Source organism: Babylonia areolata, chromosome 18, assembly GCF_041734735.1.
Source record: "Babylonia areolata isolate BAREFJ2019XMU chromosome 18, ASM4173473v1, whole genome shotgun sequence".
NCBI classification, from domain to species: domain Eukaryota; kingdom Metazoa; phylum Mollusca; class Gastropoda; order Neogastropoda; family Buccinidae; genus Babylonia; species Babylonia areolata.
In genome coordinates, this window is record NC_134893.1 from 13,609,697 (window position 1) to 13,625,146 (window position 15,450).

General features: G+C 39.5%; 1 protein-coding gene across 8 annotated transcripts in view; it reads left to right on the plus strand.

Annotated features, from left to right (window-relative positions):
• The window catches only part of LOC143292480 (rap guanine nucleotide exchange factor 6-like), a 92,365-nt gene that overhangs the window by 41,837 nt on the left and 35,078 nt on the right, over positions 1-15,450 (plus strand). For 5 of the 8 annotated variants that reach the window (XM_076602804.1, XM_076602799.1, XM_076602803.1 and 2 more), the window contains 10 exons: positions 469-573; positions 967-1,131; positions 6,224-6,331; positions 8,177-8,194; positions 11,818-12,021; positions 12,280-12,388; positions 12,639-12,897; positions 13,195-13,417; positions 13,887-13,951; positions 14,238-14,345. In XM_076602804.1, the coding sequence (XP_076458919.1) occupies positions 469-573; positions 967-1,131; positions 6,224-6,331; positions 8,177-8,194; positions 11,818-12,021; positions 12,280-12,388; positions 12,639-12,897; positions 13,195-13,417; positions 13,887-13,951; positions 14,238-14,345 (1,364 nt within the window). The remainder of the gene's footprint in view (positions 1-468; positions 574-966; positions 1,132-6,223; positions 6,332-8,176; positions 8,195-11,817; positions 12,022-12,279; positions 12,389-12,638; positions 12,898-13,194; positions 13,418-13,886; positions 13,952-14,237; positions 14,346-15,450) is intronic. The other 3 variants (XM_076602806.1, XM_076602800.1, XM_076602805.1) reach the window with 1 other exon arrangement.

The following is a 15,450-nucleotide window of genomic DNA, read 5'->3' on the forward strand; positions in this document are numbered from 1 at the left end:
GAATGTAGCATGTACATGGTTCATTATGGATCATAGTCATGGGCTGTATTTAATTGGCATACACACTGTTATGATGGTTGATGATTGTCAGACTGACAGTGACTCATTTATGGTGGTTGATTATTGTCAGACTGACAGTGACTCATTTTTGGTGGTCGATTTTCAGACTGACAGTGACTCATTTGTGATGGTTAGATAATTGTCAGGCTGACAGTGATCCAGTTGTGATGGTTGATGATTGTCAGACTGACAGTGACCCAGTTATGATGGTTGGTGATTGTCAGACTGACAGTGACCCAGTTATGATGGCTGGTGATTGTCAGACTGATAGTGACCTAGTTATGGTTGATGATTGTGAGACTGATGTGACCCAGTTATGATGGCTGGTGATTTTCAGACTGACAGTGACCCAGTTACGGTTGATGATTGTCAGACTGACAGCACCCATTCTATATGTGTTGGTTTCAGGGAGAGGAGAACACCCGCAAGCATGAGGAGCAAGGGGAGGTTGTCATGGTGACGGAGCACAGGGAATTGGACGGGGGCAATAGACGAGGTCACATTGTCATCAGGGTGAGTGACAAAACAAGACTTTTCCGCTTTTCCTCACCATGTGGATGTTGTGTTGTGGTGAGGTAGTCTTGGTCAGTACACTGTTACTTACTTCATCTTTTGACAGCCACTGCTCAGGGTGTAACTCTTGCCTGCTTAATACATGTATCTTACTTACTGAGAACAAAATTTAATGACATGGAATTGTTTGTATTGACTTAGCTTAATATGGTACATTAGAAAGAAAAAAAAGGTAAGCTGGGTGGGGGGGAGTAAAAAGTTGAGAATGTGTAAAAGAAATGCAGCCAGTCAGTAGACAGTGCAGTGTTGCACTGTTATATGTGTGTGTGTTGATAGCAGCATGTATGAATGACTGCAAGGCAAGCACAGTATAGAAGAAGTCTGTCTCCACAGGGCACACCAGAGCGCCTAATGCAGCACCTGGTGGAGGACCACTCTGCCATCGACCCAACCTATGTGGAGGACCTGCTGCTGTCCTACCGCACCTTCCTGCCCTCCCCTCTGCACCTGGCTAATCACCTGCTTCACTGGTTTGACAACCCCACCTACAGGCCCAAGGTAAACACTACTGACACATTGTGTATCACATTAGCCATGCCGTCATACCATCCCCACTTGACACAGGGACAGTCACAAGTTGTATTGGTTTGACAATGGCAAGGGCAAGTGTGGAAGCACTCACTCTCTTCCTGTTCTCTGTTTACTCCCCAACTTAGATCTGATCAGCCATGGCTTGCACTGGATTGATTACCCCAGGAAGATGCCTGAGGTGAACAATGACAACCCACCTTTTTGCTCTCCCCTTTTAACTCTTGATTGACCACTTGCTTCATGTTGACAACTCCATAATGTGGGCCAGAGGTTAAAAAGTGATGCACACCAATCTTTGCAAAGCATTCCCATCTGCTCAGAGCACCTTTCGCAACATGTATTGGACATGACTTGCTGATCTCTGATACTTAAGCTACAGGCCTTAGAAATGGAATGTGAAGGTTGCATTCTCTAGCTCTGAGGGAAGTAACAGAGATCAGGTAGATTCGATTCTCTTGGCAGTTTCTGTTTGGAAAAATATACATGAGTATTTAATGAGATTGCTTCCTTTTTCTGAATTGTAGGTGACAAAAGCTATAACTTTTAAAATGAGAAATGGGAAGTAAATGATGATTAAAGACATACAAAAATTCACATACGGTTCCCACTCACATTCACAGACATGTATGCACTAATGTGCACACACACACACACACAAACACACACACACAAACACACACACACACACACACACACTCTCTCTCTCTCCTCTTTCGGACAGTTGACTCCCCCTCCTCCCTCTTCGCAGGATTCTCCCACTCTGGTGGACGTCATGAACTTAATACAGTCACTGAACAGTAAGTTTGACTACAAGTCTGACAATATCGATCATGGGTTGAAAGATCTGGGGGACCGATTTGCGTCACTTGAGGGAGAGGTCAGGGGGTTGAGAGATGAGGTGAACGACTTGCGACAAAAGAATAAAGACTTGACTGAGACCAACACTGACCTTTTAAATTTAAAGAGAATTGATGATCTGGAGAAAAAGACAGACAACCTAGAGGGCAGATTGAAGCGAAATAACCTGATTTTCCATGGGATAAAACAAAATCCAAACGAGGACTGTGAGGGCATTATTCAGGACTTACTGACTGACAATCTGGATATGACAGACACTGTTGAATTCGATCGTGTTCATCGACTTGGTAGTAAACCTGACTCACCTATAATAGCTCGTTGCTGCTTCTATAAGGACAAAGTAAAAATCCTGAAGGAAAAACGAAAGCTAAAGTGCACCAACATTTTTGTGGGTGAGGATTTTTTCCATGCGTGTCCGTGAAATTAGAAGGAAGCTTAGTCCTCATCTAAAAAAGGCAAGGGATGACGGAAAGCGGTGCTTTATGACCTTTGACCACCTTGTGATTGACGGGAGAAAGTTTTTTCATGACCCACTAATGACCGACTGACCAAATTTAAATAGGTAGTTGGCCGGCCCAGTGCTGTGCAACAGTCTGCCTCAAGTAGCAATGTAAAGGGTGCCAAAACATCCTCGACACCAGTAAAATGTTATCCTGTCACTGTCATACGTGCACGTGCAGCCTCTTTTCGGGCCTGTCAAACTGAGTTGTCAGTGCGTGCAGAGCACATGCAAGGTGAATTTGCTGAACATTGTCAGGAGCATGACGACACATCTGTGTCAAACACAAATGAAAGTGTGGATGGCAGTGTGTTGAGCAGTGTGGAGGTGGATTGTGTGTAAATAGTCTGGATTCAGTTGTGAAGAAACGACCCTTTTCTTTTTTGTTATGGAACATCAATGGATTGCTTTCAAAAATTAAAGACCAAGATTTTTTTTCATACTTGTATAGTTTTGACTTTGTATGCCTCGTTGAAACATTTGTTGAATATTGTGACACAACCCTATTTGCTGATTATAATGTTTTTTGTAAACCTGCAGTTAAACTGTCAGACCGTGGAAGACGTTCCGGGTGGTTTGGTTTGTCTTATTAGAAATGAATTTACTTCTTTTGTGAAGGTTATTGACATAAAGTATACTAATTTTTGTGTATTTCTTTTTGATAAACAGTTGTTTGGAACATTGAAAGATGTATTTTATGCGTGTGCGTATGTCCCTCCTGAAGGGTCTCCCTTTTTCTCTCATTTTGATATTGACAATGGTATTCGCTTACTCGAAGAATGTCTGATCAACTGTTTATTGAACAATGATGCTTATGTTATATTATGTGGCGACTTAAATAGTAGAACGTCAAACATAGCTCAAGATTTTTCGCAACATTCCAGTCAAGATACACACTATAAAAGCTGATCACTGAATTCGTTTCGCTGTTCACGAGATTGTGCTTTGAATAATTATGGGAATATGTTGTTAAATATGTGCACTACTCTAAACTTAAGTATTTTAAATGGCGTGTGTAATGGCGATCTTGAGGGTTGCTACACATACATATCAGATTTCGGTAGTAGTGTGAATGACTATTTTATTTTTTCTGAAGAACTTTTTGCCATCGTGTTTGATTCATGTAAATTAAGTGTCGGTGAACGGATTGATTCTGATCATATGCCTGTCACAGTCTCTGTTGAATTCCAAAATGATAACTTATATTGCAAGAGTAAAACAAAAAGGGAACAGTTGGTAGAAAAGTTTGTATGGGACAGTGTAAATGCTGACATTTTCATTGATACTTTACACACAGATACAGTTAGCGCCAGAATTAATGTTGCCATGAATTTGATTGATGTGGATGTAAACAATGCACTTGGTATGTTTAATGATTGCATGAGAGAGTGTGCTGAGTGTATGAAAAAGCGTGTGTCGTTAAACAAACGGAATAAATCAAATGACTGGTTTGATGAAGAATGTTTAATCAATAAAAGAAATGTTAGAAGACAACTTAGAAGAGCCAACCGCTCATTAGATGTGACAGTTCAGCATGAATACAGAAAAGTTAGACGCGAGTACAAAAAGTTACTTCTTAGGAAAGAAAAACAATTCAATGACATGATTTTAGATAAACTTGTAACTTCTATTAATAATCAAAGAGAATTTTGGAATAATGTTCATGAAGCGTCCTTTAAGAGGAAACAGCCTATGAATAACATTGATATTGATACTTGGTTTATGCATTTTAAGTCTTTGTTGGACAAAGAGTCAAGTAGTGATTATTTTGATGAAGATTTTCAACTCGCTGAAGGTGACTGTCTTATGAACCATCCAATATCCAAAGAAGAGGTCCTGTTGGCTTTTACAAAGTTAAAAAAACGTAAAGCCCCAGGCCCCAATGGTATTATTGGTGAACTGTATAAAAACACAAACGAGCAAGTTATTCAGTTTTTCGTTAAGTTGTTAAATGTTCTGTTTGATAAAGGTATTTGGTACAAAAACAGTTTTCTTATAACCGTAAATTATATGTGGCCTTCATCGATTTTGAAAAGGCTTTTGATTCTGTAAACAGGAATTTACTTTGGCCTATTTTGTTAAGAAATGGTATAAGAGGTAAATTATACAGATGTATTCTGAGTATGTATGATAATGTAAAATGTAGAGTTAGATGTGGTGCTTCCTTAACAGATTATATCAGATGTACAACAGGAGTAAAGCAAGGTGATGCGTGCAGTCCAATATTATTTTCTCTTTTTATTAATGAATTGGCGATAGAAATACTCAATCATGGAAGACACGGTGCCACTATTTCTTATGATGCATTTGAACTGTTTATTCTTTTGCTGGCTGACGACATTATTTTATTATCCGAGACTGTTGTTGGTCTGCAGAATCAATTAGATATCTTACATCAAACTGCCACATCTCTTCATTTGAAGGTTAATATGAAAAAGAGTAATATTATTGTATTTTGAAAGGGGGGATTCTTAGGTGCGAGGGGAAAATGGCTTTATGATAGTGTTACAATGCCTGTGGTAAATGTGTACAAGTATTTTGGGATATTTTTTACTACGCATTTAAGCTTTGTTTCGGCTTGCAAAGATCTCGCTTGTAGGGCAAAAAATGCGTTATTATGTTTCATGAAAAGACTGTCTTTATTGAATAATACTTCCATGAAATTGTTTCTGAAGATGTTTGATTTTCAAGTGCAGCCAATTGTACAATATGGTTCAGAGCTGTGGGGTTTAAACAACGCTGCGTTTCATTGTGAATCTGTGCATCTATTTGCTTTGAAGAAGTTTTTGGGTCTTGATATGCGCACCCCTAATGACCTTGTATATGGTGAAACTAATAGATACCCTATAGTTGTAAATTCTGCTGTTCAGTGCATACGATATTGGCTTAGATTAATACAAATGGATGAAATTAGGATATCGTTGAAAACTTACAAAATGTTGTTTGATTTGGATTCTAGAAAAAAGAAAAACTGGGTAACTGATGTACGCATTTGTCTTTGTGAAAATGGTTTTGGCGAAGTGTGGTTCAATCAAGGTGTGGGTAGCATAAATGATTTCATTAACATTTTTCGTCAATGTTTAATTGATTGTAGATGGCAAGCATGGAATGAGCATGTTCAATACAGTAATAGATTTCGTATGTATAGAATATTTTGCGGACTACATGATATGAAACCTTATTTGACGTTAAACATGGCCAAATATCTAAGAATAATAACTACTAGATTTAGGTTGGGTGTGTCGAGTTTGGCTGTACATCGTTACAGATACAGTAAATTTGATGTCAGTGATTTGATTTGTCCATTATGCCAGAAAGACTAAGAAGACGAAGTGCATTTTGTTTTGAGCTGCTCGGCTCTTAAAGGGTTAAGAGAAAGATATATTCCAGCCAGATATTTCCGACAACCTTGTACATTCAAGTTGTGCTTATTGATGTCGTCCAAAAGGCAAAATGATGTATGGAATTTGTCCATTTTCCTGCACAAAGCATTTAAATTAGAGAAATTGCAACCTCATAATATGTTTTGCAAATGTATCTGTGTTTCATGTGATTTCATGTGATTTTGGTTTTATTCAAACAAATGTGACGCAACAAATGCTGTTTGTGTACCCCTTCATAGGGGCTATGGCCTGATGAATAAATCATCCGTATCCGTATCTCTCTCCTCTTTGTGACAGGTGACCTGTATTTTTGTGACAGGTGACACGTGTAGTACTTTTCTGGGTCAACAACCACTTCAATGACTTTGAGACGGATCCAGCCATGTGTGAATTCCTGGAGCATTTTGAATGCTTGCTGGAAAGAGAGGTAAGTCCCTGTGTGTGTGTGTGTGTGTGTGTGTGTGTGTGTTCCCTCTTGTCAGTTGCTTCTGTTTGTCCATGATGGGTACACATGTGCTTGTTAGTATTACCAATGCATAAACCACATGTTAGTAATACCTATGCATAAACACAGACACACGCAAACACACACACACACACACACACACATATGCATAGCATACAATGAACAGAAGTAATGCATAACAGCAGACTGGTGCTTACATATTGCTGCAGTATGATTCAGGTGGATCAGTTAGCTTACTTTTCATCCCATTGAATAATTTTCAGCATTATCATTAACAACATACTGCACATGATTTTTTTCTTCACTTTAAGAGCAAACACTTATTAACATCATTTTCTTCCTTTCTCTCTCTTTGATTTGTGTGTGTGAATGTTTGATCATGGCTGGTTTTTAGATATTAGCATTGTGATCCATTATATGTCACCATTGACATGTGCATAGATACAGGGTGGGGAGTTTTGCTTTCACCTGTTTAAGTTCTCTGCACAAAGCTGTCTTCTGGTCTGATAGCCGTCTCGCCAGTGACAGGTATTGGATCACATACTAACACTAGAATATTTGTTCTGAAGTCTGTACAAAGTTTCTGCTCTTCGGTAGCAGATACAAAGCAATACAGTGACTCCAAAACATCTGTCCTGAGACTTGTATTGGCATGTTTAACTTTAATGTGTGTGTGTGTGAGTGTGTGTGTGTGTGTGTGTGTGTATATATATATATATATATATATATATATATATATATATATATATATATATATATATAATGTGTGTGTGTGTGTGTGTGATTACATTTCCCCACAAGTTTTTATTTATATAAAACTGCATTTCCTCATGGTAAGGAGGCTTTAGTCCTTTTTTTAGGTTTGGGCAAATGATAACTCAAAACTTTTAGAAATGAGATAGCAAATTAACCCTGGTGTTTGAGAAACAAAATGTTTATAGTATTAGAGTGTCAGGACAAGGTTCTGTAAAAACACTGTATTAAGGAAATGTTTCAGTACAAGGCATCAGAACAAGATTCCACAGAAACAGCTGACATATTAACAGCCGTAGAACATATCCATGTCAGATACAGAACTGCAAATAATACCACAATATTTCATTTCTGTGCTTGAATAATACTGTAATGACGCATTATGTCAAGCACATAACATTGCTCAAAGTCCTCATTGTTTTCTGGCACTTTAAGATTTCTTGGTTGTATTAGTGAGAACATGATGTCAGTAATGTCATGTCTGATATTGTGCAGTATATGTATTATTCTCAGTAGTTCTGCTGTCATGGGACTGCAGACTTGTAAACTTTTGCTTCTCTCTGTTGGTTTTGAAGCTGATTGCTGTTTCAAAGATAATTTTCCATTTTTCTAAATAAAAAGCAATTTTACTGGAAGCTTATGTCTTTTAATGAGAAAAATAATTGATATTTTAGTCTTGTGAAATATAAACATATCTTTATATTTTATCTCTGATAAGTGCTTTGTGTGTGTGTAAGAGTGAATGTGTGTGTGTGTGTGTGTGAGTGAGTATAACTGTGTGGGTATGGTTGTGTCAGTATATAAATAGAACAATGGTCTGAAGTGGAGATGTACACTGGCATATTGTTCTTATTCAGTTGGTGAACAGATGTTCGCCTGGCATTTTTCCTGAGTGAACAGAAAAGTGATGAGGTGGGAGAAGTGACAGTGAATACAGGGGATGGGTAGGGGGAAGCATGAAGTCAGAGGAAGGAGAGAGGAGTCATTTCACAAGCAGGTGCACATCTGTGTGGTACCTCATGCACTAACAGTCACTCCTTTCTGTTCGTGTAGTCCCAGACGGACTTTGAGGTAAGCTGCAGTGTGACGCTTTGTAGTCTGCACTAATCCAAGTTCCTGATTATGAAACACTGGCACCGTGTATCAGCCATCCTTCCTTCAAGTGGACCAGGCCATAACACATGTACACTGTGTAAACCTGAACATTCAACTTACAATGTATTGGTTATCCTTCCCTCAGTACATGGACTGTGCTGTTCTGTTGTTATGTCACTTTCTTTCTGTCAGACTTTGACATGTTGTCTGCTGCATTACACGGCTCTGAACATTCTGTATAGACTATGATATGATAACAATATATTTGACAATAAGGCTTAGCATTGAACACCAGATGTGCATTGGCGTATACCTCCATATGGCTTTACCTATCACAGACACCAGTGTTCGGACTATGGTGCAACTGAATGTATCCTTCATGCTGATACACATGATTGGTATCAGTACATTTTCACATTTCACCATCAAATTTGATTTGTGCATCATCCCATCAGAACTAACAGGTAACCCCACCCCCACACCCCCACCCCCATTCCCCCCCCCCCTCTTTTGTTTTCTTTTCTTTTTTTCTTTTTTTTTTTATAATCATCACAAGAAAATACCTAGCTTATGGACAGCAACTATGTAGATGACTCCTCTTTTGCTTAAATCAATGAATTATGATCTTCCTCGTTTTTGTTATATTTTTTGTGTTGTTTTTCTACACACACTTCATTAGAATAAATTGTCCATAAACCAACAGTTGCCATATATATCTCTTTTACAATGATTGTGCAACACTGTTTGTAAAGGGTTTTTTGGTGGTGGTTTTTTCTGCAGTCATCACTTAAACACACTGTAGTTTTCTTCATTTATCAGTTTAACATTGTCTCCTCTGAAATGATGACCTAATACATCATGAATATAGCAATTGGAAATATTTTTACGCCTATAGATGGAGCTTCTGTTACAATTATCATCTATTACACCATAAATACACTCATTCAGTCATTGCAATATTTGCCTAATACAGCATGAATACAGCACTGCTTCCTTTGCAATAATCACCCAGTACAGAATAATTAAAGCATAACCTTCGCAGTAATGCCTAACACAGCATAAATACAGCATAACCTTCTTTGCAATAACCATATCTATAATAATTACCTAACACATAATAGATATTCATATTGCCTTTGTAATTATCATTAATATACCATGAATATAGCTTATTTTGCCATTATCACCAAACATTACAAATATTGCCCATGTTGCAGTAATCACCTAACACACAATAAATACTTGCACATTCATTTCCTGTGTAGCATATCTGTCACTGTATACCACATACCTTGTTGTTATGACAAGACATTATCTGTATGGTACTGACCTATCCTTACACCATATTGTGTCATGCCACATTCTGTTACCAGAAAACACCTCATAGCACTGTACTGTCCTACTGTCATGTGTCATGTCACATCCTGTGACTGGAGAGACCCCCCAACAGCACAGTGATGTCCTCTATGTGCCATGTCACATCTTCTGAATGATTTTTGTTTCTTTTTTCTGTGAACAGTTATGTCATAGCCTGTGACAGAATATGATGACATTCCTGTTTTACTGCTATTTCATGTCATCATGTAATGATGTTATATTCCCCCAAAGAAAAAAAGACATCTGTTTGTGTTGCACTGTGCTTTCCTGATGCCATTTATATCCCAAAGGAGTGGAGCAATGATGACGGAATCATAAGGCAGGCAATGACATTGCATTGCAGAGCTTCTTAATGTGGGCTGGGCAAGTTAGGGTTTGGTGTTTCTGGCTTTCTTTGTTACTTGTCTCTTGCTTCAGGGCATATGTCTGCACATGATAGGTGTTGGCATGAGTGATGGGTGGATGCTCTGACATTTCTCTGGCACCTGTGTTTCCTGTCGTTGATACACATCATTTATGTCAGTCTTTTTATTCTCTGCTTAGCCGATATAGGTGCTAGTTGGTGCTGTATCTGGAAGGAGGTGATGGTTCTTTTAGCCGAGTTGTGTCATGTATCAGTTTGTGTCACTCAGGGGAAAGCAGATTGAATCCTTTGACAATTTATGTACTATTTACAAAATATTTGACAGATGCACATTGTTTTGTCATTTTTGTGTTGCACAGGTCTGGTCCATGTTTGAAACATTGAAATTGATTACATGCTTTATTCATCAAACAAGGAGAGACCTGCAGATTGTGTTATTTTATTTTTCATTGTTTCACTACCCCGTCATCAGGTGTGGTGTACTTGATGCCCTTACTTATCGTGAGCACAGACACCAAGTGTCTCACACAGTCTGTTATCTGTTATCAGTATTGAAACCTCTCTCAGATGTTGATATTATTAGTACAGACTTTACCAACATGAATCACTTTCTGTTGAACCTGAAAATATGGATGTCAACAGTTGCTCCTTTCACCTGTACTTTGCCATACCCTAAATGGTCTTTTGTTAGAGAAAATTGAGCCACCTTTCTTGACCTGACTCAGCAATGTTATTTACAGCTGCTGGTACTTATTTTACAAAACTTGAAATGGTAGTACCAAGCAAACCAGTGTAAATGACTGACTGACTGCAAACATTACTGTTTACCTCTAGAAAAAAAAGTTTGTTTGTGTGCATGAAGAGGTGTGTGTGTGTGCATGTACATGTATATGTTCGAAGATGACTGTTGGGGTGGGCGTATGTTTCAATGTCATGGGTGAATTGCAGTGAGTGTTGGTGAAGGATAACACCAGTGTGGGATTTACATTATCTTGCTTAAGTATCATTTCCATTAAATAAAAAGCTTATCCATATAGACTATGCATACAAGCAATAGAAGAATAAGTGATCTTGGTTTATAATGGACTGTGCTTTTTACTTGTTTGCCTTTGCAGGTTGTGCTGAAGATTGCCCATGATGATCATGAGCTGAAAATTAACAAGAGACTAGTCAATCATTTGATCAATATGACCTTAGTCAAGAGCAAAAATGGATAGGCAGTTTTCAAGATGTTTCTCTTGTCCATGAACATGCTGACATTCACTCCTGTCTTCTGATAGTGTTAATGCTGTTTTGTTCATCTGAACATTATTCTTTTTGCCATGGTCAATATATATTTTTTTCTTTTTTACATATCCAGGAAATACTCATCCAGCTCACCCCTTGTCGTATCTAGTGTTGCCAACAGATAGCAGTCACTGCACTGTGTGAGAAATGATTCATTTATTTGAACTTGAAACTGTTTTCATGTGTGAGTTACAAAAATATCTTTCCAGTTGAAATAGGTAGTTGTGAAAGTTATGATCATTTCAGTTATTTGCAATGTGCAATATATCATAGTGATGATGAAGACAGCATATCTAACAGAATGTTCGATTAGTCGCAGTATATAGGAGTGTTGTGTTTGGCAGTAAACCCATTCTGTGTGGATTGGTGCAGCAGGCAGCAGTGCTAAGACATCATTTACAGCATATAAAACTTGCCAGTGTGGTCAGTAAGTTGTGCATATGTTGTCATGTATCACACATTGTTAAGCACACAAAAAAGGTATTGGGTAAGACTAGAAACTCTGTACAGTCTGTACCCTGCTGTACACACAATACAGTAACACCACAGTGCAATTATTGGACTGTTGCAGCACATGATGGGCCAGATGAGCCTGTTGAACATGGCCTGCGCAGCCAAGGCCAAGGTGAGAACAGTGACCTTGACAAGGACAACACGGGATGAGATTCTGCACTTCTCCATTTTGGGAGGGTTGGAGCGCGGTCATGGAATTTTCATCACCAAGGTGGACAAAGGATCCAAGGCTGCTGAGGCCGGCCTGAAGCGTGGTGACCAGGTGATTTCCTGGTGACTCAAACTTCTCCTCTTTCACTTTTGGAGTTTCTGGGCCTTGTGTGTGTCGGTGTGCGTGTTTGTATGTGTGTTTAAGACGTGTGTGAGTTTGTGTGTGACACTCAGCTGTGCAAAGTGGCTGTGGTGTTTTGATTGATGATTTGAAAGGTTGTGTGGATAGTAGTTAGATGTTAAGCTAGGCATACATAATGAGATGGAACCACAACCAGTGATGGTTGACAGATTGTGATGATGTGTGCAGATCCTGGAGGTGAATGGCAAACCCTTCCAACAGATCTACTACAACCAGGCTCTGGAGCTCCTTAGAGGGTCTACCCACCTCTCCATCTCCCTCAAGTCCAATCTGCAAGGTCAGTGGCATTACCCTTCTGCTGACTCCCCAGACTTTCCCCGTCTCCTTTTCGCTGTTTGACCTGATGTATAATATGTGTTGTTACAGCAAAAGCAGAACACACCAAGAATAGAGAGTTAAAGCAATCAGTGTTAATCAGTACTGTTGCAGCACAACATATTTCCAATGGGTGAGATGGAAAATGAAGTTCCCTTTTTCAAATTTCTTGGTCCAGGAGGAAGCTTGCCATGTTCAGATATGTGTTGCAGATTTCAAGGAGATGCTGCGTTCAGCTGAGAAGAACACACCAAGGAAGGTGAAACGGGAGGAAAACTCCCTGGGTCACATGGCCAAACAACGACTGTCTGTCCCAGACCTTGACGCTGTACTGTCCAACATCACAGATGACTCCACCACTACCACTGTCACCAAAGAGAAGACAGAGCGCAAGGGCTTCTTCAACTTTGGCTCCAAGCCACGCTTCAAGAAGGCTTTGGAGAAGATGAACATTGTGCCCAAAATGAATGGGTAAGGATGCGTGCATGCATGGATGTGCTCACGTTGTGTGCTGTCATGAGCTTCCAGGTGCATTTCAAGATTCTTCAGGTGGAATGAGGGCAGTTATTTCTTACATCTGAAGACAGATGTGTCATTCAATTTAAACGTTTATTCATATATATTGAGGAGACTGAATTCACCATCTTTGTTTAGATACTGGTTTCCTTCTACAGTTTTTCTTATTTTCTTGAGAAGGTGAGCGTTACTGGTCAGTATTTCAATATATGGTTTCATCAGCTATGTTTTAACTTTGTAACATTTGTACAGGAATGCCACCAACCACTCTGATGAGAACCTGAATGCTAAAGCTTCCTCCCGTCCTTCCTCCACTTCGTCCACCTCCTCCAACTCTGCTGTATTCAGTCAGCGAAGCGCAAGCAATCCTGACCTTTCTACTTTGACCCTAGTGGATGAGAAGTCGGAACCACCGCAGTACGTTGTCAAGGTGTTTCGGGCTGATCAGTCTTTCAAGTTCATCCTTATACACAAGGTCAGCTGTTGTTTTTACTCTGTGTGTGTGTGTGTGTGTGTGTGTGTGTGTGTGTGTGTGTGTGTTTGTAAATTGTTGACATCCCACTATTTCATGTTTCCCAGCAGTTGACAGTTGTCAGTGAAATCAGTTTTCATTTTTAGTATTGTTTTGTCCAGATTGTGTGATGATAATGGGGTATTGAGATGTGCTCCCAAGCCTTTGACCAACTCAGCCAGTTAATGTCTTTCTCTCCCTTAAGGACTGAGTTACATTTGGTCTTGTCCATTCAGTTGTTAACAGAAGACTTAACAGTTGACATAACACTTTATCAGGTTTATACTGCCTCCTGTTTCTCCTGTTTTTTAATACATGAAAAAAAAGCTGCTATGACATTGAATTTGTATTCCACATAAGACATTATCATTGCCATCATCATCATTATGACATCATGTCTCCTGTCATGCAGGTGATATTTTGTGTTTTACAGGAAACAACAGCCAAGGAAGTGGTGATGTTCACTTTACAGGAGTTTGGGGTAGCTGACAACCCTGGGTAAGTTCTGGTGAGGATATACTGGTTTGGTTGGTGTGGCAGGAGGTTATGTTATACTATGTGTGTATGTGTGGATACAATAGGGATTATGAACGTGAGTGTCCATTGCCATCTTTGGTGGTACTAGTTTTTGTTCTTTGGGGGTTTTTCAATCTAGATTTTCAACATGAAGAGTGTGCAGCTCCATTATTTTCTGACAGAGGACTATTTTTCAGAAGTTTTCAAGGAGAGTTGTGATAGGTTGGCTATTCCTGATGAATGTTTTAAGGAGAGATGACATTTTCAGGGACTTCTCATTGTGTGAGGTAACAGTGGAATCAGAGATGTTCATCAAGCAGCGACGACTTCCTGATCAACTCAGCAACCTGACAGAGCGTCTCAACTTGAACAGCAGGTGAGTCACCTCCCCATAATTGAAAAAAAGGATATCTAGGTTTACATCAGTCTGATACAGTGTGAACAGGGACTGTGATCCTGGAGCAAGGGTAATGCAGCAAGTCAACGATGACCATGATTTAGGTATTCAGACTGGCAGTGAACCAAGTGTTTGAGTACAACAGGCATGAATACCTTACGATGGTATCAGCTGAACTCATTCTGGTGTGGTGGCTTGTAGTAAAAGTCATATTACTCCCTGCAGCCACCTGGCCTTTATTTCTGTAGGAAAGTAGACATTGAAACATATACAGGCATGAGATTTTTCCGACTGTAGTCGGATTTCCGACTGAAAATTGGCTCCAGGGGCCATTTTTGAGATTCGCGTAAATCCGTTGAGAAAATCGGAGGGGTGGAGGTGGGGTGAGGTTTTTTTCCGACCCACGAAGGTTGCACAAACATTGGCCTTCTGCGGCCCCCAGGCCCCCACCTTTCCGGCTCAGTCACAATTTCCCAATCTCATGCCTGATATAGGTCTGCTACCACAGATGATTATGTTATAGATGAGTTTATACTAAATGAATTGGTTTCCTGCTTTAAAAAGTTAAAGGCTTACCTGCAGAGTATGGATGTTGAAAGAACACTGGCCTGACGCTTTATGATATACGGGTGAAATGGAACCAGTACGTAGCGGTGGTGTATACTAGTAATGTGGTAACATTGTAACATCAGTTAAAAGCATCATAGCTATTTAGTGATGCATTAGAGTGATATATCACACATTGTATTACTTTCTCATTACTGTTTATGTCCTGGTGGAAAGGGCTGTTTGCAAACTCATGGTGATGTAATGGAGGCACTGAGCAGCACTACTTTCTCTTTTTCGTCTCACTCTCTAGCTAGAGACAACTTTGTTACTATGGGTTATTCAAGGTCTGCAAAGTGAAAGCTGATTGAAGACCTTGCTCTGTCTTTTCATTTGAAGGACTAGGACTTGAGGTCTGGTAGGCAAGGTGAATGAGATCCTTGTTATGGATTCAGACCTCAAACTTCATGCTTCCTGTGCATGGCTGCACCCTGTCCATTTCACTCTGGTGTGGAGTTCTTGTTGGGACTGCTGACGT